The 26,053-nt window shown below is 40.4% G+C and overlaps 1 protein-coding gene across 3 annotated transcripts in view; it reads right to left on the reverse strand.

Moving 5' to 3' along the window:
• PCSK5 (proprotein convertase subtilisin/kexin type 5) overlaps positions 1-26,053 on the reverse strand; it is a 451,917-nt gene that overhangs the window by 320,861 nt on the left and 105,003 nt on the right. For all 3 annotated transcript variants that reach the window (XM_061200330.1, XM_061200331.1, XM_061200332.1), the window contains exons 4-5: positions 13,010-13,153; positions 9,068-9,144 (exon numbers count right to left, since the gene is read on the reverse strand). In XM_061200330.1, coding sequence (XP_061056313.1) covers positions 9,068-9,144; positions 13,010-13,153 — 221 coding nt within the window. The remainder of the gene's footprint in view (positions 1-9,067; positions 9,145-13,009; positions 13,154-26,053) is intronic.

The raw sequence follows: 26,053 nt of genomic DNA on the forward strand, positions 1-26,053 counted from the left end.
GGAATTAATTTCTCATCTACTTGACCACAGGTTAATTAACTATGCAGATGAACAGATGGCGTGGGAACAAATGAGCTCAAATTGTGCGTCTGCGACGTGGTGACATTAGCCTCTTTACTTCACCCCTCCAGACTCTCTCTCCAATTGTGGGTTGTTGTGAGCGGTAAATGAGACAACGTACTGACGTGCTCACTGTATTAGCAACTGCTTCCACTGCATTCAAATGCAGCCAAGTAGCAACCCCACAGACTTACGGATTTTTTGGTTGTTTAAGTCAAACAGGGTCAGCGAGATACTGATGTGGCAGGAGGAGACATTGATAAGAATGCTTCTCCAAGGCCACAGATATAATGAACAGCAAGGCTGGGACTGGTACCCAGGTCTCACCCAAAATCAGGACATTTTTTTCCTCTATCACCTTGCCTTCTTTGGTGACCTATTTTATGAGATAAGAACTAAGCAAATATGTCCTGATCTAAGACATACTTTCTACCTTTCCATCTTTTATTAAGGATTATAATTGAAATGCACAGCTACCACAGATGTTATACACACACACACTTAAGTACACTGGAACAATAGACTTTTACTGTAATTAACTGTACTGCTAAAACATAAAAATTGTAACATCTCCTTTAGCTTGTAAAAACAAAATTCTAACTTCAGTCCTTTATCTTAGAGGGCATTTGATTTGAATAGGAAGGCAACCAATATCTAAATAATATCTTAATACTGAAATGAACCATCAACCAGTTTGCAGTTTGATTATATTTTCAGCATGTTCTTCTTCTGGTATCTATACAGCGAGTGAGATAAACAAAACAAGCGTTCTTTTCTCCTCAGTCTGCCTTCCTGTTCAGCCTGTGGACACTGGCTGATCACATTTGAAAGGTCCTGGATGCCTTCTCTACTGCTCTGTAATAATACAAATAACACACTGGTAGCATTGACCTCTCAAGGTCTTCGTGCTTTCGATTTTACATATTTCTGGATATAAGGAAACATGAGAAAATAGAAGGATCCAAGGTGGAGGTTAGAGGAGAAGATGAAAAGAGAAAGATAAATAAATATACCTGTCTGGAACCCTGCTCAAATGCTTAATCCATATTTAAAAAGGATACTTATCTCTTTCCCTTACTGCAATTTCCATCTGCTTTAGAGACCTCAGGAATTCGTGAGTCTGTTTTTTAAATAAGAAATTTAAATTGAAGCAACGATCAATTATTCATGTCAATAGTGCAGTGGGTTAGCACAAATTAAACCCAAACCTTAGTGTAACCTATAGCATCAGACCCTTTATCAAAACTGGTACTGTGAGCCCCAAGAGATTATGTCCCCAAATCCTTGAGGAGAACACATTGAAACTGACAAAGGAAACAACAAAGGGCCTGAAGGCTGCATTATCATGATTATGAGCCCTGGAATAATTAATACAGTATTTTATAAAAATAAATACTTACACTTCAGGTTCAGGTATATAGGAATTTGAGGTTAGATAATCATTTGCTGTATTTACTCAGCTCTCATTAAAGAATAAATAAACAGCCATTAAGACAACTCCTATGGACATAGTTATTTTCTTTCTTAGATGTGTCTGTGCTCTTTTACACTGGGTCTAAAAACTTATTCCAGAGACTTATATCTTAGTATTAAAAAATGTATTCAAGGAACTTACATAGAGAAGCAGACAGGATTTGGGGACCCCTGCAGGACTTGCAGGATTCCCCAAAAGGTGCCACACTTGTTCAACCTTCCACCATCTGCACCTGCATAATTCCTTCTTTCTCTGCCACTCATGTCACTTCCCCTGTGAAGCCTTCTCTCACCTACTGCATCCGAGTTGGATGTCCTCCAGTGAGTTTTCACAGCATCTGCGAACTTACTTCTTTTATAAAAACCTTCGCTATTGTAAATGGGGTCACGTGTACCAAGATAGGGAATAGAGAGGCAAGGAAAGATGCCTGGAAGATGCAAGGAAGAATGCAGCATTCTGGGCTAGCACCACTGGGAAACCCCTGGATCTAAGAAGCCCTGGGGAGGAGGTGGTCATTGAATCCACAAATGGCAATCCTTAGGAGGTCAGCCTTAGGGCCACCTAAGGGGAGTTATGATCTTTTGGGACTCAGCTAACCCCCAGTGGCTCAGCAAGAAGGGAACAGAGAATAAATACCTTTTCTTTACCCTTCTGCATCCCACTGATGTCCTGCTTGAGTGTTCCATTGGCCAAACCCAATGGGAAGCCAGAGGGCAAGGGAGTCCCTTAATGCAGTCCTCAGAGGTCAGCTTTCTGGGGTACAGAGCAGGGTAGAGGGTAAAAAAATAAAGCTATCCAGCACAAGGTCCATTATATATAACACCATTTAATAGTTACTACTTTGGGACACGTTTTGCTAATTCATCTAGACAAGCCAGTCAAGGTAGGTACTCTTGTAACTTTTGTATGACTGAACAGACATTTCATAACCCATACTAAACTGGAAAACATCTTCTCAGCATCTTTCCTTGCCTCTCTATTCCCTATCTTGGTATATGTGACCCCATTTACAACAGCGAAGGTTTTTATAAAAGAAGTAAGTTCGCAGATGCTGTGAACACTCACCGGAGGGCATCCAACTCGGATGCAGGAGGTGAGAGAAGGCTTCACAGGGGAAGTGACATGAGTGGCAGAGAAAGAAGGAATTATGCAGGTGCAGATGGTGGAAGGTTGAACAAGTCTGGCACCTTTGGGGAACCCCGCAAGTCCTGCAGGGTAGATAAATAAAGTGGGGGGAAGGCGTGGACAGAGAGTAGAGCAGACTTGAGGGAAGAGTGGGGTCATGAAGGGTTTTGCATTTTAACAAAATTTCAAGATATTACAAGATTTTAATATTCTTATTTTGGTTCTAAAATATCACTTGGGCAGCAGGATGGGGTTGAGACTGGAGACAGGGAAACCATCTAGGAGATTTTCCAAGGAGGCAGGCGAGAGAAGGGGATTAGACTAACAGAAGGCTAGTGTGGATGGATGGAATGGGGGTGTTTTTGGAGAACTATTAAAGAGAAGGATTTAAATGGTGAGGATGGTCAGGACTTGTGACTACCAGCTGGTGAGGGAAGGGACGGGATGGTTGGCTTCTGGTCCGAGAGAAGCCATTTCCTATTGTTACTCAACTTGCTGTGAGGCCCCAGACCGAGACCACTTCCCAGAACCTAGAAGATGGTCCAAAATGTTACTTACTTCAATATATTACATTATGAATCTATGGGATAGAAACAAATTTTCTACAATATTTGTTGCAGGTTCTTTCATGGACATAAAACCTATAGCTGTATATGAAAAGGATCAGATATTTTTCACAATTGTCTCTTTTGTACACATTTGGCCTCTGGTACATACATTTGTAGTCAGCATTATATAAATTCACACGCTAATCATTGATCAAGTAACTACTATATAGTACACTGTAGTGTTATTTTGCGAAAGGATTAGGGGAAAAATTTCAAAAATATATGGAAAAAACAAATCAGCCTCTGATAATGGCCTCACTTCTTTTTGGTAGGTTTTGTCTGAGCTACCTAGCTATAGGATAGTTTTATCTGAACATGTTTGGCTAAATCCTGGGTATGAAGAAATAATGCTTCTATCTGTTAAGGTGGTAGCTTTAAAGTGTGGTTTTCTCTCTAGTATTGAGTTAAAATAGTTCCTGTATAGGTAGACAACACTGCCTACATTTACCGGCTTTGCTTTGCAACGCTATCTCCTGACAACCGTCCTCATCCACAGGGATGAGAAAGAAAAGGCCACACAACATGGTGACATTCTAAAAACCAGAAATGATGTGTGAAAAGGACACTAAAGATGAGCAGAAGTGTACTCCCATCCACCCTGGTTAAATCTTCAGGGAAACAGAGATAAGCAACAAAAATGAAAAATCCATTCCTTTTGGAAATGAGTCTTTAACCTATGGGTTGGTCTGTTTTGAAAGGGAATTAGATTCTGGGCCCACATATCACACATTCAAGATACGCCGTGTGGTCTCATCTCCCACTAAGTATGTTGCTATGACTCAAGCACAGGGAATATTTAAAAAGAAGCAACCTAGGGAAGGAAAAATCTAACTCAGACATCAATAATTCATTTATCAGAAATGGGAGTAGTAGTATGAAATGCCAGGAGACTTTCATTTATAGGGAGGCGTTTTCTATTTTAAGCCTAGAATAATGCAGTCAGTTTTATTCTACCAGTTAATACGAATGGAGGCAAAGCGGAATGGGAGAACAGGTTTTATGGTCTCCCCTAATAATGCTATTTCTTTAGCATCTGTTATTTAGGTTTGACACACCACCATCTGGGGACTTGAAAAAGCAATAAGAAAAGGATTTTTATAACTTTTTTACTTCAGAGGTGATTTTCTTCACCCCAAAGCTTTAGTGCTAGAAATGTAATCAGGTAAATCTGAGAGATATGATCTGCATAAAGTTTTGAGGGTGCATTGTCTCTTAGTATAGTCATCCCTCAGTATCCATGGGACATTGGTTCCAGGCCCCCCCTGCAGATACCAAACTCTGTAGAAGCTCAAGTCCTTTATACAAAATGACACAGTTCAGTTAACCCTCCGTATCCTCAGGTTCCACACCTACGGTTAGGAAGAGCCAACTATAGGACCCAAAACCCTTCAGGTTACAGCTTCTTCCTAAGTCATCTCCTAATTCAACCTGTTAGTAGCCTATATTATTGCATTATTGTATCCCCCAAGCATTTAGCACAGAGCCATTCACAAAAGTAGCATCTTAATGAGTACCTGCTGAATGAATGAACAAACGCACCTAGGTGTAAATAATTCCAATATGCTCTGAAACCTACTGGTCAGACTGTACAATGAGGAGGCACTTGCACAGCATATGCCTCAACTTTTTCATTCAGGCAATGTTTAGAAATTCCTCCCCCTCACTAACTCACTTCAAATTCAAGGACTCATGGTCCAGTAAAGGGAGACGGAGTATTGGAATTAAAGAAAAGCAGATTTACTGTAGACCAAATGAGCCACAGTTCCCAGCCCCTGAAGAAGCAGAAAACATATCTAAACCTCTAACCTTGGAAATAAACAAAGACTTCCAAGTCTTAATTGAAATGTGAAATGTTCATATGCACATATATTTTGAGATAATTGTAATTTTTAACTGATTATTTATCGAGAACTGGATATAGGAATTGAACACGTAATTATAATAACAGCTATAACTACCTAGTGCCTATTAGATAGCCCTATGCTTGGTGTTTTACATGTTTTATTGCTAATCTGTGGACGTATCATTATGCCCATTTTAGGTATTTTTTAAAATACTAAAGCTCAGAATAGTTAGGCCTAAAGACCATAAAGCTATTAAGGTGAACCAAGGATAAAAGTCAACTCTCTTAAACTACAAACCACTCTTTATTTCCTGATGCCAAATGACTTCTATTGAAACAGAATTATCTATCTGTGGATCCACACTTAAAGACAGATCCATCAATCATATTTATAATTATGGTCTAATGAGCAGAGAGGATATTTTAACCCTAAATGTCTGAATACATGCTTGTGGTTGGCCAAGAAAAAATTGGGCATCAGTACTGATAGGAGATAAAGGGACACCTGATGCCCGAGGTGACTGCTGATTTTCATAAAACAGAGGTAGGCGTGGTGGTGTTGCCCCTCTGAAAATGCCCTATTTCACTGTCAAGGCTACAAACCTAAGCACACATCCAGAACAATGCCTGTGTCCTCCAACACTCAAACCCACACTGCACTCAATGAACCATGAACAGTACATAGAAGGAGTCAAAGCAGGACACACTAGAATACCCCAGAGGAAGCGGGATGGTAGTGACTCTTCCTGGACAAAGGTCTTGGGGAGCTGCCAAGTTGGAAAGGAATCCTCACAAAGGATACAGTTTTTAAAAGGCAGCCTGTAAAAAGCCATCAAAGCCAACACTCAGAGAATTGTCTTCACACGCAGCCTTTGCAGTTAGTACTGTCAGTCACAGGACAGACACGCCCTTGGAGAAGAGCCACCATTACCACTGAGTTTCGATGCAAAAGTCACCGCATGTAGATTCAGACAGAACTGGCTACAGGGTACAATACATTTTCAGTTTCCACCTATAGCCTCTCTTGTCCCTTCACACCCTGTACAAGGATACTGTGGGTGTTAACTTGATCTCGACTTTCCTCTAGCTTTCCTGTTTATCTTTTCTCTATACACACAAATGTTGATGGGATAACTTTAGCCAAAAGATACGGTACAATCAGTTCTACTATCATGCTTGCCTTGAAAACACAAATTTCTTCCAATAACATTGATATATTAGAGAGTGATTTGAGTATAATGTGAAATTTGCATTTGTTTATGCACCATTTTGTCCCAGAAACTCTAGGTGACTGTAGAAAACATACCTAGTTGCACTGAGCGCTGTAGGAATGCACGAAACACTCAGAGCTGCACACCTTAGGAGCACAATGGTCCACATGTGTCTACATCTGGTGCTGTCACTTCCTCTTTGACCTCAGATAACCCTCCTTCCACTTCAGAATAACTTGCAAGCTGCCATGCTTCCAAAAACCATCCTGGAGGGTATCCTCCACTCTGCTTATTTTCCCCCTTCCTCCCAGCCTATTTTGTTATTTTCCTCTCTATTCTCTGTTCTTCTTCAAAGTTTTCATCTTTATCTCTTTTTTCTTCCTCTTTTTTTCTTGCACACAGAGCGGCAGGCATGTGAGTAGAAGTAGATGCAATGGGTACACACTTCCATAAGCAAATTTCAGGTCTTATTCAAGATGAAGTGCCAGGAGGGGCAGTACAGGTGTTGGGGAGTGGGAGGTACAAACTACTGGGTGTAAGATAGGCTACAAGGATGTATTGTACAACACAGGGAATAGAGCCAATATTTTGTAAAAACTGTAAATGGAGTGTAAACTTTATAAATTGTATAAAAAATTTAAAAAGAACAGTACAGCTTAAGAAGTCAGTGTCACAAGAGAATTGTATTATAAACATACTAGTTAGAATTTAATTTCATAATGATAAGACACAGATTAAGTATAAAATTGATGGAAACAGACTTTGAACCCAGCCTAGCTATGAATCATATCCTTACTATTTTGAAATATCAGACTGGCACGCAGTCTCGAGCCTTCTTTATGACAGGATGTCAAAGGTCACCTCAGTGCTCTGTATTCCCCAAATATTTTGGTCAATAATTCAGCCTTTCTTCCTCTCAAGTTTACTGTTACTGAAACCAATTATCTCTAGTTACAACTCATTTAAATGAAAGATACTTGGATCATTTTCCTTTTCATTACCATAAGGGCTCTGGCCTTGTGTATAATATGCAGAGCAAGAGTTTGTAAACAAACCACTTGAGTTTGATTCTTTGCTTCCTAACTTCTTCATCACTTATTACCTGTTTAACCCTTATCCACTTGACCTGTCTGAGCCTTTTTTTTCCTTCACATCTAAGGGCTGAATTTAAAAAAAGATAATTTAACAAAGGACTTTTTTAAATTTAAAAAATTTAAAAAACGATTAAGTGCCACATTTATTATAGTTTTATAAATTTCTTAACCACTTAACATGAATAAAGTGTTAACATGAATAATTTTTAATAGGTCCCTATCATTTTTCTGTGTGTCACTGATGAAGCTTCTAAGCTTTTCCTATTACTCTATGGTTTTAGACTTTGCAGAGTGTGAGTATTTTTAGGAGTATATGTGTCACACTAGAGTAGAATGGACTGGAGAGTGAAATTTATCGGTGACCTTTTAAGTATGGAAGCTTCAAGTTTCTTCTTCAGTGTTTCATGCTAGTTTGCAAATTAGGTTAAATAAATCAGCTCACATTGTCTCAAATTGTAACCCTTTGTGTGAAATTGACCATAACTTTAAACAGTGTAATCTAGACAGAAATGACCAGGCTTAAAAGAAAAGGATCCAGTTTACTTTAGGGCCCTTTCTCTTTTTGTTTGGAAAGTTCTGGAAAATTCTATGTACATCAATTTGTATGTTAATGCTTTCACCACTGAATTTGATTTATAATATTGACTCGTTAATATTAAAAAACAGCATTTTTCACAGTAACTTTTTTGAGGCTTCTTTGTAAATGGTAAGAAGAGGGGAAAAAAAAAAGAAAAACCCATGTACAGTCACAATTATCTAGGCCGCATTGGTTTTATCTAAACTTATTGACTTACTTAAATAATACCAGCTGAGAAACTTTTCCCTACAGAAAAATGCAGGCTAGAAATAGTACATAATAAATGGGCAAAACACCTCTCTTTATAACTTCTGTCATTCCAAACAAAAACATGTAAATAAAAATTCAAATGATAGTATCTAAATCACAGCATTATCCTGGAGAAACTGTGCAGTAAAAGCAAAAAAGTTAATGTGATCTAGAGATTAGAAACACCTACTAATCTTTTAAAAATACCTGGATCATCATAAGCAAGAAATGGATGTGTATTTCATTTGCTTTCAAAAAAACTACTGTACTAACTGGAAAGTGTAAACGTGGTTCCATGGGTTTCTAATAAGGCTCTTGACTGTGAGGATAAGAAAGGTAATGTGTTCCATACGTGGCAAACCATAGAGGTATTTCAGGTGTATCAGTAAAAAACACAATCACTACAAAGTAGAGAAGAAAAAGAAGCAAATCAGAAAGCGCTGGCAGAGACCTCAAGCACAGCATTCAATCAAATGTGTTGAACTTAACAGAATAAAGTAACTCTCTCGGGGGGCACTTCGTTTTGCCTCTCCCTTTAGCACCCCTATCCCTAAACAAATGGGTCACAGGCCAATGAACACCTGAGGAACAATATTCCCCAACCGCACCCTCAAGTCATTCCCCAGCATTCTCTCTGCAACCATTCTTACTATGTGGACCACGCCTTTTTATATCCAAAAGCTTTAGCGGAAAGACACTTGTTTATCTTGGAGCAAATTAGGGATCATTTGTTACCAAAGATTTTCAAAAAAACACTTCCCTCCACAAGAGCAGAAAACAAAGCTCTCTGCCAGCCACATGCCAGGTACCCCCACTTGGGCCTTACTTGTTCTCGTTGCTCGCATCATAACGAGGCATGGGGTCTAAGTCGTTCCCATTCACGTCACAACTCGCCAGAGCATCCTATGGTCACAGAGGAGAGAGAGAAAGGAGACAGACGTTCGTTAATTAGCCATGCCCCTGAAGGCTCATGCCTCCTTAAACACATTTCTGCAAGAGAGTAATTAGAGTAAATAATACACTCATGGTCCGGTGGTGTCAGGATGCCTTGTTCTGTAATAATCAGTGTCATATCTTTCCCCATGAAGGTGAAGAAATACTCTCTACAGACCAAAGACGTGTCCAGTCCACTCTTGCCAGCACTTTTCCCTCATACCTAGCACTGACCCCTCACCCCAGTGCTTTGAAGATGTCCTCGACAACCACCTTCTCTGCAAAGTACTGCTAGAACACCTAGAAGACAGTGATTTATTCTTCGCCGACTCTCTCTGTATTCCTTACTTCATTTCTTGAGTGTGCAAATTCCTTATCACAATTCAAAGATTTTTGGAGACAGAAATCATGCACAAATAATTGGCAAGCCAATTAAAAATCATTATTAGAAATCTATTATATCAGGAATCTTGGGACCTCTATTAGGCAATATTTGTCTGGTTTCAGATGTTTTATCTACTATAAAAGGGTCTACAATTCAAGACTTCGTACTAACACCAAAAGGTTTTTTGCCCCAACCAAAATAATGATCAAAATTTTGTTATATGTCAAAGTTTCAAAATGAAGCAGAAGTTTCTCTGAAACCAAAGCTGAATTTATTTGTTTGCTTTTTTAAATGATTGTGAAAAATCTTCAAATTACTAAAAAAAATAAAATAAAATTAATGGATTGTTCCATCATCCAAATTTATATCACCATAGATAGAACTAATTTAGGATGTTTTGAATTTTCTGATGCTTTATGATGATTTATTTCTGTTATCAGTTTTAGTGAAAGTAAATGGTATCTTTGTTTTCTGTCTTTATCAAAGGCTCTTGTTTCTGAAAATAAAGTACACGGAATCTGAATTTTTTGGGGGGAGTAAGCAAAATACACATGACATATAAAGGTGATAAGTCTCTGCTTCCCATACAAAGGAACATACAAAGCAGTCCACCTCAGCAGTCATTAGAGCATGAAGGACAATACTGTGCAATTTCACTTACAAGGAAACAGAAGCCTGAGACAGGTTACGTGACTTTGCCAAAGGCATGAAACGAATTGCCTATGGAATTAAGACTGGAACCCAGCCACCCCATCCAATGTGCTTTTCTCTACTCTTCACCAGCTCTAACATTAGGAGAATCAAAAGGGCACCAGTACTGCTAATTGCACAGGTGAATTCTGGAGAATTTTCTTTCCAGGGGAAAAAAAGTGAAAGAGGTAAAGAATGCAATCACATTTAGGTTAAGGCTCTTTGTGTTTAATCAAATGCATTTCTATGCAGTGGGGAGTAGGAACACCTTGCAAAAACTGCACTGCATACGATAAGAAAGACTTCTTTGCTAGGCAGTGGACAGGCACAGTTCTGTTCTTTATATGACCTGGGCTAACTCACTTTAGTCTTCAGGCCTCAGTGTCTACCCTATCAAATGAGGAGGCTGAACTGAAGTTCCTTTTTAGCTCTAAAATTCCATTCTGTGAAGAGATACAAGTTTATCTGAGTGTGCTTGGAGGCAGGGTAAGGGCAGCCAATCAAGTGTCTCGTACAAATAAGAACTAAATGAACTTGCAGTTCCTTCTCTCTCTCTCTCTCTCTCTCTCTCTCTCTCTCTCTCTCTGTTTTTCAACCTTAGGGAAAATCATCTAATTCAGGAGAAACTGTTTCAACATTTCATTGTAAAAATTGATTTGTGAAATTTCTTAGCTGAATTTTTGAAACAAAAAGGGCAACAGGGTGGAATACTGAGAGACAAAGCAGTTCAAGTTGATAAAAGTATAAGGTGATATTAGGTGGTCCTGAGTGAAGGAAGGTCTTCGTAGGTCAGAAATATGGGTGGCTGTGTGATCCAGTGGTAGTTTCTGATGTGTCAAGGAAGTGACTTGGAAGTATTTTATTTGCAAAGATAAAAAGAGAATCTTTTCAGGTTTGAGTGACAAAAGGAAAACTAAGAGAGAGTAAGTGTCATGCAATAAGTGAGACCGAGCAAATGAAAAATAAACATTGGAGAGCATATATGGCAATCGCTACCTAAATGGTTTCATGAGAAGATGAAGCGGCAGATGAGAAAGAAGCCAGAGGAGAGATGGTCAGAGAGACAGATACAGGGAGTCATTCCCACAGTGCAGGGAAACCATGTCTTCCCACGCTGAAGAGAGAGGGGGGGGGGCGACGGAGAGGGGGGGGGAAATAGCAGATTTCAAGAGGACAGTATGTCCGCCTTAAGGAAAAGGCCATGTCCATTCTGAGAGAGTCCAGGACAATGGGCCACTGCCGTGTCCACCAGTTACCGAGGAGCAAAGAGGAGAGAAAGGCAGCAGGCCTGCGAGGATGGTGGGTCCTTTGTGTTAATGTGCAACGGGAAGCTATGGGCTGGGCCCCTCTCAGAACTCTCCACAAGCTCAGGGCACCGTGAGATGGGCTGGGCTTGCGGACACTGCCCCCTTAATGATGATGAATATAGAACAGAGAAGAGAAAAATCTGAGGAGATGTGGTCCTCCAGTTATAGCCTAGGGTTTTCTGTGGGGACCTTCCGTAAACACGAAGCAAAGCTTCCCACCCTGGCCCCTGACTTTCCTCCTTCAGGATCAATGTGAGTCCTGACTTCATCATGATTTAGAGCTGCTTGTACTTTCAAGGCTGTGAGAGGAAACTTGTAAGCTGAGAGAAAATCACCAACTTCGAAAGTTTTTTCAATAACAACATGAAATACAATATAGGACAACTCATACAACCAAAGTTTGGGGATTGAAAGGAGTTATGAAGGGACAGAGAGGGACATAGGTAAAAGTGACTGAAGTCCTAGTGGGTATGCAGCGATACCAGTGTTCTAGTGGAAGCAGTTGTCAACAGAAAAGAGCTTAGAAGGAACTGGTGTTGAGTGGGATCCACCAGGAGTCTCTGCTGAGTCCTGACAGGAATCAGAGAGCTGCATCTGCGGATAAGGGGGAGTCACTGCAGGCTCTTAAGTAACAAAAGAGATATTTTAGGGAGAACACCAAGGTGTCATGAGAAACAAATTTGAGCAGAGAATGGCATATTGGGAGATAATTATGGCATTTTTAACCAAACTTAGGAAGGAGAAGCTGATGGAAAAGGAGGCGTTTGGAGAGTAGAAGAGAGAGGGGTCATTGACCTATTTCCAGGCAGGAAATATCATGGTGGTAAAGGGGACCCCAGGGACAGAAACCGACCCCAGTGTCCAGTGGGCACTGGGTATCAAGACTGTGGTTTTCAATGAAAGTACTGAGTCTCAGCCCTTTCGCTTGCTCTGTGACCTTGGGCTCACCTTATGTTCTGAGTCCTGGAATCTCAGTCCTTTCTTAAGCAAGGGAATTGACTGATTCCTAAGGACTACTGGTAGGCCGTTCACTATTGTCCTTTAAAAAGGGAGAGGCAGAGAGAGAACGAGACTCGCAGAATAACTTGAGATGAGTTGTAAGCACGCTTTCTCCATAAAGGAAACAAGGAGTGCTATCTGGCTGCATGGACGAACTGCTGAGAAGAGTGGATGTTGTCAGTAGCACGTGGCATTGGTGCTGGGGTTTCTGCTACCTTATCACCCGCATTTTGTCATCAGAACATCAAAGGCACACAGAAGTGGATAGCGGGATAGCCTTATCTCCTGCTTCCCGCCCTCCAAGAGTGCATGCTTTATAAGATGGGAGCAACACGCAGAGCCTATTGTACCCGCTGGCTGCATTTTTCAGTGGTTTTCCACCTTTTGGAGCATCCTAACATGAGTTCCATTGTTTCCCAGGAGGGAAGCTGCTCTGACCACAGCAAATACTCACGTAGTTCTGCATCAGGTCTGGATGGGTCCTCTCAATGCCATCATCCAGGATGGTGACCACGATGTTCTTTCCCGTGTAGCCTCTCTTCCAGGCTCCTTCGATATTCATGTCTGACTGGCAGGGATGTGTGTTGTCACTGCAGTGCTAAAGGTGTAAGAGGGAGAACTGGACGTTGCAGATTACCAAATAGTGAGGAGGCTGGAAAATCACCTACTTCTTAAGACAGTGCATTAAATTAACAGGAATTTGCTGGATTGTCTGTTCAAGTAGAAGCGCAGATCTCCAACATGACAACAGGGGAAGGGAGGAAGGATAGATGTGGGGAAGGAAAGCAAGACAGAAATCTCTCCTGCCAGTCCTGCCCTGTTCTAATACCTTCGGAAAAACATGATAAATAAAGTATATCTCAACAGCAGAATAATGGGTGCACCATTTTATTGTTAGCATGTATTAATGACACATAAAAAGGCATTGTAGCATTTCATTTATAAACCCAAACTAGATAACTGAAGAACATATACATTATAATTTCTTAAACAGGCAACTAGAAAAGCCTGGCTGCAAAAAAACCCCGGCAGCTTCTGTACGGTGCCAGCCAGAGGTGTGCCACTGTTGTGAGAAACCCATTAATGAGAAAAAATAACAGTTTCTTCAAACTTCTTTCAGCAAATTAACAATGAGTGTTGTCTCATAATTTGTAGGGAGCCAACAGACTCATTCAGTGCTACTTTGAGAAGGGAGAGGAGAAGAGTGCAGAGTCCAGACAGGGGACAGGCACAGGAAAATGTGCGTGAGGGCTTCGAAGGGCAGGCTGAAGAGGCATCGAATCTTAGCTCATTAGGTGTAGTGATCTCATTCCACAATGGCTACAACATACAAACACATCAAGAAATAAATTAAACCAGCAGTTCTTCCCGATATAATTGACTAGCATTCATCCAACCCACACAATTACTCCTTCAAAGTCCATCTCTATGAAATATCCCTCTGAGTGGCGTTTTCCAGGTTCTTAAGGCTCAGCAGAGGAACAAAGGAAAAGGGATGTGCCGTAGCCTACTGCCATGGCAACGCGAACCCAGGTCCTCAACATTCACTATCTTCCTCCTGCTTTGTAACAGTTCAGCACTTCAAGAGGGGAAGAGAACATAAGCTCTGTATGCTCTAAGCATAATGGAGACCCCACTGCCACGGATTCATCTAACACATACTTTATTGAGCACTTACTACATGCTGGGGTATGGCAGTGAACATGGAAGATGAGGTCCCTGTCCTCATGACCTCTCTAAAGGGGAAACACAGATGATAAAGAAAACAAGGAAGACCATTCAGAACACTCCTTATGTTTTAAAGGAATTGAAGAGGGTAATACGGCGGTCAATGCTGAGCAGTCTGAGTACACAGCTCTCTGGGGGGGATGGTCACAAAAGACCCCAGTTTCTGAGAAAGTGAAATGTGAGTTGAGATATGACTGATGAGAAAGAGCTGGCTTGCCCAAGAGCTTAGACCTTGCCGTGGTAGAGGACACAGCAAATGCAATGACCATAAGGTGAGAAACAGATTAGTGCATTGAAGAAAGAGAAAGAAGATGGGTTCTAGCTGAAGCTTAGTGGATGAGCAGGAAAATGGCATAAAAGGTAGCAGATCAGAATGGGCAGCAGAGATCAGGTCATCCCGGGCTTTGTAGCCATGACTTGACTTTTATTTTAAGTACAACCTAAATGGAAGCTCACCTCTTTCCAAACTTTACCCCTCAAAATCAAATGCTAACTAGTGGCAGATACCTCTAATACCTTTGTCGAACATTATAAACACACTTGAGTAGTTTTATGGATTCATTCTGACAAATGGTGTACCCATTTTTCATCACAGATAGTATCAATTTCATTGAAAATAGGGGCTTATATATTTTATGAACATTTGTAACTTTCTGTCACTTTCTTGACTTCTTTCTGGCACTTGAGGCCCTGCACCACCATCTATTACTACACTGATCCAATTCCACTCTCCCCTCTCTCCCCAGTTTTTGGAGCACAGCTCAGGACCTACTGCCTCCCACTTGGCTAGCTCTTCCCCTTCCCTGAACTTAGGAATGAAGAGAGACAGACACACACACACACACACAACACACAACACACACACACAAACAACATTCTGTTCTACACAGTCCAACCCCAACTTACTGAATTCTGCTGAACTGTGGTTGAGTGTTGAATCTTGTGTGTGAATTTTGGCTCCTTTGTAAGCCTCTAGAAGACTGTGCATTAAACCAAGTCTAATCTAGAATTTCAGTCAATATTGGCTTATCGATTACACGCCAGAAGTGAGGGCATATTCTCCACTTTATATCCAAGTTCACATCTGCCAAATGCTTTCTCCTCCGACCTCGTCAGAGATATCTAGCCAGCTAATGCTTGGTTAACAGATCATGAAAGAAACAGTGTAGATTTACAAAATGCCCATGTTTTTCGGAAGTCTCATTCTAGCCAAGAGTTTGGGCCTCTCCTCACCAAATATTTTAATTTAACACAAAGCAACCCTGACAGGTTTCCATTTCATTTTTCTCTTTTTCAAAACCTGCTCTGGCCACCTGTGGTATCATTTGTGACACAAAGTAGCATTAATGTGGCCAAGAGGTGGGTGGGAGGAAGGAAATGCACAGGAAATGGGTCACCCACACATGGATAACTGTCCTGGAGTGGAGGGATGCTGCCTGAAATTGTAATTATGAAAACTGAAGAAAACCCACCATGTATGGAAAACATGTGTGTTCAAAGTGGAGCAGTTAGGTTTCTTTCTTCCACCTCTGCTTCTGTTGAATCTGACTTCACCATTAAATATTTTTGAACCACTTTTTTTCTTTTCATCTGCCAACATGGTATTGGTAGAAGGGGAAGGAGGGGAAATATCCAATTGATACTTTCATTTGGATAATCTAATATATCAGGTAGCTAAAATGTCAAAGAAAAAAAAAAAGATGATCAGAGCCAGGGGTGTTTCTGGAAAATGAGTAATAAGATCAGTGGACCCTTAAACGAGGACCCTACATCCTGAACGTGATCTTTAGATTTTTAACACCATTTCAAGTAGTCCAGGCTTCCGAACATGTTTCTAATGTCATTGTTTCATAAGCCCAAGGTATCCAAAGAGCAAAGACTACAGAAAATACTGACGCCAGTCAATGCAGCCCAAATAAAAAGGAATTAATCATTTCCTTAACTGCCTGATCAAAATGGTCTTTGAACTGGGCTCTATTTACTTGACAGCAATCTGTGTTACAGCATTACCCAAAGGTAAAAGGAACACATATTAGCCATGATTTCCTCACACTCAGTCTGCCATGTTAAGAGATCTGTGCCAGACCAGGAATTAAGACTAGTGTCTGGAACTGTGTTACCACATATAGTCCCGAGGCTGGTATTCACAAAAGGGGCCAGTCAGAAATTTCCAGCATATTTAAAGCTGATGAAAACCACATATGTGCACTGTATATGTAAGACAAATATTTAGAGTAAATATATGCACCTTCAGCTCTGAATAATGTCCTGTATTTCAATAATAGGCTATGCACAGATGACAAAGTATTTAGAAAGGACACAAAATAGCAAATATCTACAGAAACAATGGTTACTACCTAGGTCTCTCATTTCCTTATCAATAAAAACTTTTATTCTTTTCAGGAATGAAATTTTAGAGAGATTATTCTGTGAGTTCTAGAAAAGGCCTCTTCCATACCACGGTTATGAGCTCTTTTGCTTATAAACCACTCTGGGTGTGTCTACTTCTCTTGTGTCTTTATAAACATATCACAAAGTTTGCTAAATGAAAGAACAGTTTATACCCAAAATAAACACCTTTGTTATGCTCTCACCACCATTTTCTTCAGACTTGGGGGTGGGTCGGAACCCTCAGTGTCATTATTTTTAAACTTTTCCAGGTTGTTAAGGTCTCCAATGAACTGCCAATTTATATGCTGCCAATAGTCTGCTAACATTGAAAACATCTGTTGTTCATTTCCATTGATAAAGTGGTTCATAAGACTGCATCTCTGACTCTACAACGTTAATAAGAGAGCAGAATTAAATACACAAAAAATCTGTTTTAAGAAACAGACTCAAAGACATAGAAAACAAACTTATGGTTACTAAAGGGGGGAGGCAGGAGAGGGATAAATTAGGAGCTTGGGATTAACAGATACACACTTCTTTTTCTTTTTTTTTGTTTTTTAACATCTTTATTGGAGTATAATTGCTTTACAATGGTGTGTTAGTTGCTGCTGTATAACAAAGTTAATCAGCTACATATACAGCTACATCCCCATATCTCCTCCCTCTTGCGTCTCCCTTCCACCTCCCTATGAGACCCCTCTAGTTGGACACAAAGCACGGAACTGATCTCCCTGTGCTATGCAGCTGCTTCCCACTAGTTAACTATTTTACATTTGGTAGTGTATATACGTCCATGCCACTCTCTCACTTTGTCCCAGCTTACCCTTCCCCCTCCCCGTGTCCTCAAGTGCATTCTCTACGTCTGTGTCTTTATTCCTGTCCTGCCCCTAGGTTCTTCAGAACCTTTTTTTGTTTTGTTTTAGATTCCATACATATGTGTTAGCATACGGTATTTCTTTTTCTGACTTACTTCACTCTGTATGACAGTCTCTAGGTCCATCCAACTCACTACAAATAACTCAATTTCATTTCTTTTTATGGCTGAGATATTCCATTGTATATATGTGCCACATCTTCTTTATCCATTCATCTGTTGATGGACACTTAGGTTGCTTCCATGTCCTGGCTACTGTAAATAGAGCTGCAATGTACATTGTGGTACATGACTCTTTCTGAATTATGGTTTTCTCAGGGTATATGCCCAGTAGTGGGATTGCTGGGTTGTATGGTAGTTCTACTTTTAGTTTTTTAAGGAACCACCATACTGTTCTCCATAGTGGCTGTATCAACTTACATTCCCACCAACAGTGCAAGAGGGTTCCCTTTTCTCCACACCCTCTCCAGCATTTGTAGATTTTTTGATGATGGCCATTCTGACTGGTGTAAGGTGATACCTCATTGTAGTTTTGATTTGCATTTCTCTAATGATTAGTGATGTTGAGCATCCTTTCATATGTTTGTTGGCAATCTGTATATCTTCTTTGGAGGAATGTCTATTTAGGTATTCTGCCCATTTTTGGATTGGGTTGTTTGTTTTTTTGATATTGAGCTGCATGAGCTGCTTGTATATTTTGGAGATTAATCCTTTGTCAGTTGCTTCATCTGCAAATAATTTCTCCCGTTCTGAGGGTTGCCTTTTCGTCTTCTTTATGGTTTCCTTTGCTGTGCAAAAGCTTTTAAGTTTCATTAGGTCCCATTTGTTTATTTTTGTTTTTACTTCCATTTCTCTAGGAGGTGGGCCAGAAAGGATCTTGCTGTGATTTATGTCATAGAGTGTTCTGCCTATGTTTTCCTTTAAGGGTTTTATAGTGTCTTGCCTCACATTTAGGTCTTTAATCCATTTCGAGTTTATTTTTGGCTATGGTGTTAGGGACTGTTCTAATTTCATTCATTTTAAAAAATACATTTATTTATTTATTTATTTTTGGCTGTGTTGGGTGTTCGTTGATGCGCACAGGCTTTCTCTAGTTGCAGAGAGTGGGGGCTACTCTTTGTTGCGGTGTGCAGGCTTCTCATCGCGGTGGCTTCTCTTGTGGTGGAGAACGGGCTTAGGCACGCTGGCTCAGTAGTTGTGGCGCCAGGGCTTAGTTGCTCCGTAGCATGTGGGATCTTCCTGGACGAGGGCTCGAACCCATGTCCTCTGCATTGGCAGGTGGATTCTTAACCACTGCGCCACCAAGAAAGTCCCTAATTTCATTCTTTTACATGTAGCTGTCCAGTTTTCCCAGCACCACTTATGGAAGAGGTTGTTTTTCTCCATTGTATATTCTTGCCTCCTTTATCAAAGATAAGGTGACCATATATGCGTGGGTTTATCTCTGGACTTTCTATCGTGTTCCATTTGTCTATATTTCTGGTTTTGTGCCAGTTCCATACTGGCTTGATTACTGTAGCTTTGTAGTATAGTCTGAAGTCAGGGAGCTTGATTCCTCTAGCTCCGTTTTTCTTTCTCAAGATCGCTTTGGCTATTCGGGATCGTTTGAGTTTCCATACAAATTGTGAAATTTTTTGTTCTAGTTCTGTGAAAAATGCCATTGGTAGTTTGATAGGGATTGCACTGAACCTGTAGATTGCTTTGGGTAGCAGAGTCATTTTCACAATGTTGAGTCTTCCAATCCAAGAAGTATATCTTGGTATATGGTATATACCAAGATATATGGTATATCTCTCCATCTGTTTGTATCATCTTTAATTTCTTTCATCAGTATCTAATAGTTTTCTGCATACAGGTCTTTTGTCTCCTTAGGTAGGTTTATTCCAGGTATTTTATTCTTTTTGTTGCAGTGGTAAATGGGAGTGTTTCCTTAATTTCTCTTTCAGATTTTTCATCATTAGTGTATAGGAATACAAGAGATTTCTGTGCATTAATTTTAAATCCTGCTACTTTACCAGATTCGTTGATTAGCTCTAGGAGTTTTCTGGTGGCATCTTTAGGATTCTCTATGTATAGTATCATATCATCTGCAAACAGTGACAGCTTTACTACTTCTTTTCCGATTTGGATTCCTTTTATTTCTTTTTCTTCTCTGATTGCTGTGGTTAAAACTTACAACACTATGTTGAATAATAGTGGTGAGAGTGGACAACCTTGTCTTGTTCCTGATGTTAGAGGAAATGGTTTCAGTTTTTCACCATTGAGAACGATGTTGGCTATGGATTTGTCATATATGGCCTTTATTATGTTGAGGTAAGTTCCCTCTATGCCTGCCTTCTGGAAGGTTTTTATTATAAATGGGTGTTGAATTTTGTCGAAAGCTTTTCCTGCACCTACTGAGATGATCATATGGTTTTTCTCCTTCAGTTTGTTAATTTGGTTTATCACATTGATTGATTTGCTTATATTGAAGAATCCTTGCATTCCTGGGATAAACCCCACTTGATCATGGTGTATGATCCTTTGAATGTGCTGTTGGATTCTGTTTGCTAGTATTTTGTTGAGGATTTTTGCATCTTTGTTCATCAGTGATGTTGGCCTGTAGTTTTCTTTCTTTGTGACATCTTTGTCTGGTTTTGGTATCAGGGTGATGGTGGCCTCGTAGAATGAGATTGGGAGTGTTCCTCCCTCTGCTATATTTTGGAAGAGTTTGAGAAGGATAGGTGTTAGCTCTTCTCTAAATGTTTGATAGAATTTGCCTGTGAAGCCATCTGGTCCTGGGCTTTTGTTTGTTGGAAGATTTTTAATCACAGTCACAATTTCAGTGCTTGTGATTAGTCTGTTTATATTTTCTACTTCTTCCTGGTTCGGTCTCAGAAGGTTGTGCTTTTCCAAGAATTTGTCCATTTCTTCCAGGTTGTCCACTGTATTGGCATATAGCTGCTTGTAGTAATCTCTCATGATCCTTTGTATTTCTGCAGTGTCAGTTGTTACTTCTCCTTTTTTCATGTCTAATTCTATTGATTTGAGTCTTCTCCCTTTTTTCTTGATGAGTCTGGCTATTGGTTTATCAATTTTGTTTATCTTCTCAAAGAACCAGCTTTTAGTTTTATTGATCTTTGTTATCGTTTCCTTCATTTATTTTTCATTTATTTCTGATCTGATCTTTATGATTTCTTTCCTTCTGCTAACTTTGGGGTTTTTGTGTTCTTCTTTCTCTAATTGCTTTAGGTGTAAGGTTAGGTTGTTTATTTGAGAGTTTTTCTTGTTTCTTGAGGTAGGATTGTATTGCTATAAACTTCCCTCCTAGAACTGCTTTTGCTGCCTCCTATAGGTTTTGGGTTGTAGTATTTTCTTTGTCATTTGTTTCTAGGTATTTTTTGATTTCCTCTTTGATTTCTTCAGTGATCTCTTGGTTATTTAGTAGCATATTGTTTAGCCTCCATGTGTTTGTCTTTTGTACAGTTTTTTTCCTGTAATTGATATGTAGTATTGTATTACTGCTGATTTCCCCTTTTATTGCTGTTAGGATTTGCCTTATGTATTGAGGTGCTCCTATGTTGGGTGCATAAATATTTACAATTGTTATATCTTCTTCTTGGATTGATCCCTTGATCATTATGCAGTGTCCTTCTTTGTCTCTTGTGTTTATTTTAAAGTCCATTTTGTCTGATATGAGAATTGCTACTCCAGCTTTCTTTTGATTTCCATATGCATGGAGTATCTTTTTCCATTCCCTCACTTTCAGTCTGTATGTGTCCCTAGGTCTGAAGCGGGTCTCTTGTAGATAGCATATATGTGGGTTTTGCTTTTGTATCCATTCAGCCAGTCTATGTCTTTTGGTTGGAGCATTTAATCCATTTACATTTAAGGTAATTATCGATATGTATGTTCCTATTACCATTTTCTTAATTGTTTTGGCTTTGGTATTGTAGGTCTTTTCCTTCTCTTGTGTTCCCTGCCTAGAGAAGTTCCTTTAGCATTTTTTGTAAAGATGGTTTGGTGTTGCTGAATTCTCTTAGCTTTTGCTTGTCTGTAAAGGTTTTAATTTCTCAGTCGAATCTGAATGAGATCCTTGCTGGGTAGAGTAATCTTGGTTGTAGGTTTTTCCCTTTCATCACTTTAAATATGTCCTGCTACACCCTTTTGGCTTGCAGAGTTTCTTCTTAGAAAGCAGCTGTTAACCTTATGGGGATTCCCTTGTATGTTATTTGTTGCTTTTCCCTTGCTGCTTTTAATATTTTTTCTTTGCATTTAATTTTTGATAATTTGATTAATATGTGTCTTGGCATGTTTCTCCTTAGATTTATCCTGTATGGGACTCTCTGCACTTCCTGGACTTGAATGACTATTTCCTTTCCCATATTAGGGAAGTTTTCAACACTAATCTCTTCAAATATTTTCTCAGTCCCTTTCTTTTTCTCTTCTTCTTCTGGGACCCCTATAATTTGAATGTTGGTGCATTTAATGTTGTCCCAGAGGTCTCTGAGACTGTCCTCAATTCTTTTCATTCTTTTTTCTTTATTCTGCTCTGTGGTAGTTATTTCCACTATTTTATCTTCCAGGTCACTTATCCATTCTTCTGCCTCAGTTATTCTGCTATTGATTCCTTCTAGAGAATTTTTAATTTCATTTATTGTGTTGTTCATCATTGTTTGTTTGCTCCTTAGTTCTTCTAGGTGCTTGTTAAATGTTTCTTGTATTTTCTCCATTCTATTTCCAAGATTTTGGATCATCTTTTCTATCATTACTCTGAATTCTTTTTCAGGTAGACTGCCTATTTCCTCTTTATTTGTTTGGTTGGGTGGGTTTTTACTTTGCTCCTTCAGCTGCTGTGTATTTCTCTGTCTTCTCATTTTGCTTAACTTACTGCTTTTGGGGTCTCCTTTTTGCAGGCTGCAGGTTTGTAGTTCTCGTTGTTTTTGGTGTCTGCCGCCAGTGGGTAAGCTTTGTTCAGTGGGTTGTGTAGGCTTCCTGGTGGATGGTACTGGTGCCTGTGTTCTGGTGGATGAGGCTGGATCTTGTCTTTTTGGTGGGCAGGACCGCGTCCGGTGGTGTGTTTTGGCATGTCTGTGACCTTATTATGATTTTAGGCAGCCTCTCTGCTAATGGGTGGGGTTGTGTTCCTGTCTTGTTAGTTGTTTGGCATGGTGTGTCCAGCACTGTAGCTTGCTGGTCGTTGAGTTGAGCTGGGTCTTAGCGTTGAGATGGAGATCTCTGGGAGAGCTTTCGCCATTTGATATTACGTGGGGCTGGGTGGTCTCTGGTGGACCAATGTCCTGAACTCAGCTCTCCCACCTAAGAGGCTCAGGCCTGACACCCGGCCAGAGCACCAAGACCCTGTCAGCCACATGGCTCAGAAGAAAAGGGAGGAAAAAAAAGGAAAGAAAGAAAAATAAATAAATAAATAAAATAAAGTTATTAAAAATTTTTTTTAATTATTAAAAATAAAAAAGTAATAAAAAAAAGAAAAAGAAAGAAGAGAGCAACCAAACCAATAAATAAATCCACCAATGATAACAAGTGCTAAAACTATACTAAGAAAAAAAAAAAGCGACAGACAGAACCCTAGGATAAATGGTAAAAGCAAAGCTATACAGACAAAATCACACAAAGAAGCATACACATACACACTCACAAAAAGAGAAAAAAAAAAAAATACATATATAAAAAGGAAGAGAGCAACCAAATCAATAAGCAAATCTACCAATGATAATAAGCTCTAAATACTAAACTAAGATAAACATAAAACTGGGAACCAATTAGATGCAGAAAGCAAACCCCAAGTCTACAGTTGCTTCCAAATCCACCACCTCAATTTTGGGATGATTCATTGTCTATTCAGGTATTCCACAGATGCAGGGTACATAAAGTTGACTGTGGGGCTTTAATCTGCTGTTCCTGAGGCTGCTGGGAGAAATTTCCCTTTCTCTTCTTTGTTCACACAGCTCCTGTGGTTCACCTTTGGATTTGGCCCTGCCTCTGCATGTAGGTTGCCTGAGGGAGCTGTAGCTCAGGCCAGGGGGAGGGAGGGATACGGAATGCAGGGTGAGCCTGCAGTGGCAGAGGTTGGAGTGATGTTGCAATAGACTGAGGCACACCATGTGTTCTCCCAGGGAACCTTTCTCTGGATAACGGGACCCTGGCAGTTGCGTGCTGCACAGGCTCCCGGAGAGGTGTGGATAGTGACCTGTGCTCTCACACAGGCTTCTTGGTGGCTGCAGCAGCAGCGTTAGTGTTTCATGCACATCTCTGGTGTCCGCGCTGATAGCCGCGACTCACACTCGTCTCTGGAGCTTGTTTAGGCGGTGCTCTGAATCCCCTGTCCTCGCGCACCTGGAAACAATGGTCTCTTGCCTCTTAGGCAGGTCCAGACTTTTTCCCGGACTCCCTCCCCGCTAGCTGTGGCACACTAGCCCCCTTCAGGCAGTCTTCCCGCAGCCAACCCCAGTCCTCTCCCTGGGATCTGACCTACAAAGCCCAAGCCTCAGCTCCCAGCCCCCACCTGCCCCAGCCAGCGGGTGAGCAGACAAGCCTCTCAGGCTGGTGAGTGCTGGTCGGCACCGATCCTCTGTGCGGGAATCTCTCCGCTTTGCCCTCTGCACCCCTGTTGCTGCGCTCTCCTCCGTGGCTCTGAAGCTTCCCCCCCGCCACCCCCCATCTCCGCCAGTAAAGGGGTTTCTTAGTGTGTGGAAGCTTTTCCCCCTTCACAGCTCCCTCCCAGAGGTGCACTTCCCGTCCCTAATCTTTTGCCTCTGTTTTTTTTTTTTTCTTTTGCCCTACCCAGGTACGTGGGGAGTTTCTTGCCTTTTGGGAAGTCTGAGGTCTTCTGCCTGCATTCAGTAGGTGTTCTGTAGTTGTTCCACATGTAGATGTATTTTTGATGTATTTGTGGGGAGGAAGGTGATCTCCACATCTTACCACTCCACCATCTTGAAGGTTCCCCCTACACTACTTTATGTAAGCTAAACAAGGTCCTACTGTATAGCACAGGGAACAATATGCAATATCTTGTAATAACCTCTAATGGAAAAGAATCTGAAAAATAATTTGTATATATTCTGTATACCAGAAACTATCACAACATCCTAAGTCAACTGTACTTCAATAAAAATAAATAAATAAAATAAAAATAAATAAAATTTAAAAAATCTGTTGTATAGACAAATTCAGAAACATATCTAGTTAGCTGAGCAAAGTGTAAAAATATGTTTGGAATTCTTTGTAAAATCTGGAGTCAAAAAGCTCTAAGAAATGGAAAAAAAATAGAATCATTACCCTCTTAAGTGGACATAGAACTGACATGTACTAGATTCTTAGTATGGCCAAGCATTGTACTAATCCCTTTATATGAACTAGCTTCACTTAAGAGTCAGAACAACTACTGGAGAGAGGTACTTTTATCATCTGCTTTTAACAGCTAAAGAACATGAGACTTAGCCTAGGTAACCTTCCAAAGGTCAAACAGCTGGTCAATAGTAGAATTAGGATTCAAAACCAAGCAGCCCTACGGTCTATGGAAACTGTTCTGTTAAAAGTTGAAACAAAAAGGGCTCAGGAGAGGGCAAAACACTGCAGACTCAGATAAGGAGCAGATTAGGAGTGGATGTTGGACAATATAGCTCCAGTAAAGAAATTCAAATAACAGAAGTCTCACTGGTCTTAGCACTGTGATCAGTGCATTCAAGTGACAAGGCGGAACCTAGTTGGATAAGACTTTAGAGGCCTTCTAATGTTTCCTTATTCCACTTATTGCAATGCATCTTTTAGCAAATCATCAGTTTCTATTTGAACAGTTTCAATGACAGGGAGCTCACTTCTTTACTGAAGAGCCAATGACGTGCTGGTAAATCAGTTCTTTGAAAAGAAAATCTCTTATTTCTAGTGTTTGCCAATTTCCACGTGTAAATACTCACATCATGGACAGTTTTAAGCTACCATGCTTGCAGAATTCCTGAATGTGTAACAGTAAGCTTTCACGAGCTGTTGGAAGGTCACCCAGCACACCACCGGGAACAGCTCACTCCATTGTTAGTCCTCCTCCATTTCTGATGAAGTCATCACTTCCCATACTTCTGCCATTTGCTTCTCAGTACAGCTGAACCTTGAACCATGCAGGGGTTAGAGGCGCTGACCCTCTACACAGTTGAAAATCCACGTATAACTGATAGCCGGCCACCTGTATGCATGGTTCCTCTGTATCTGCCTTTCCCCATCACAGATTCAACCAACCGTGAATTGTGTAGTACTATAGTATTTACTACTGAAAAAAATTCCACATATAAGTAAACTGGTGCAGTTCAAACCTGTGCTATTCAAGGGTCAACTGCACTTGGGAACCACTGGGAAGTACCTAGGATTAGTTCTCCCCTTTGCAGTTTCAGACAATAGTGTTACTCTCTCTTGCACTTCTTTGGAGACGATCTTTTTTAACCTTTCATTCTCAGGGCTACCTGAAGCAACTGGACTTTGAGCTTTTGTGAGCCCATAAGCTGATGGGCTCTC

This window comes from Eubalaena glacialis, chromosome 9, assembly GCF_028564815.1.
Source record: "Eubalaena glacialis isolate mEubGla1 chromosome 9, mEubGla1.1.hap2.+ XY, whole genome shotgun sequence".
Lineage (NCBI taxonomy): Eukaryota > Metazoa > Chordata > Mammalia > Artiodactyla > Balaenidae > Eubalaena > Eubalaena glacialis.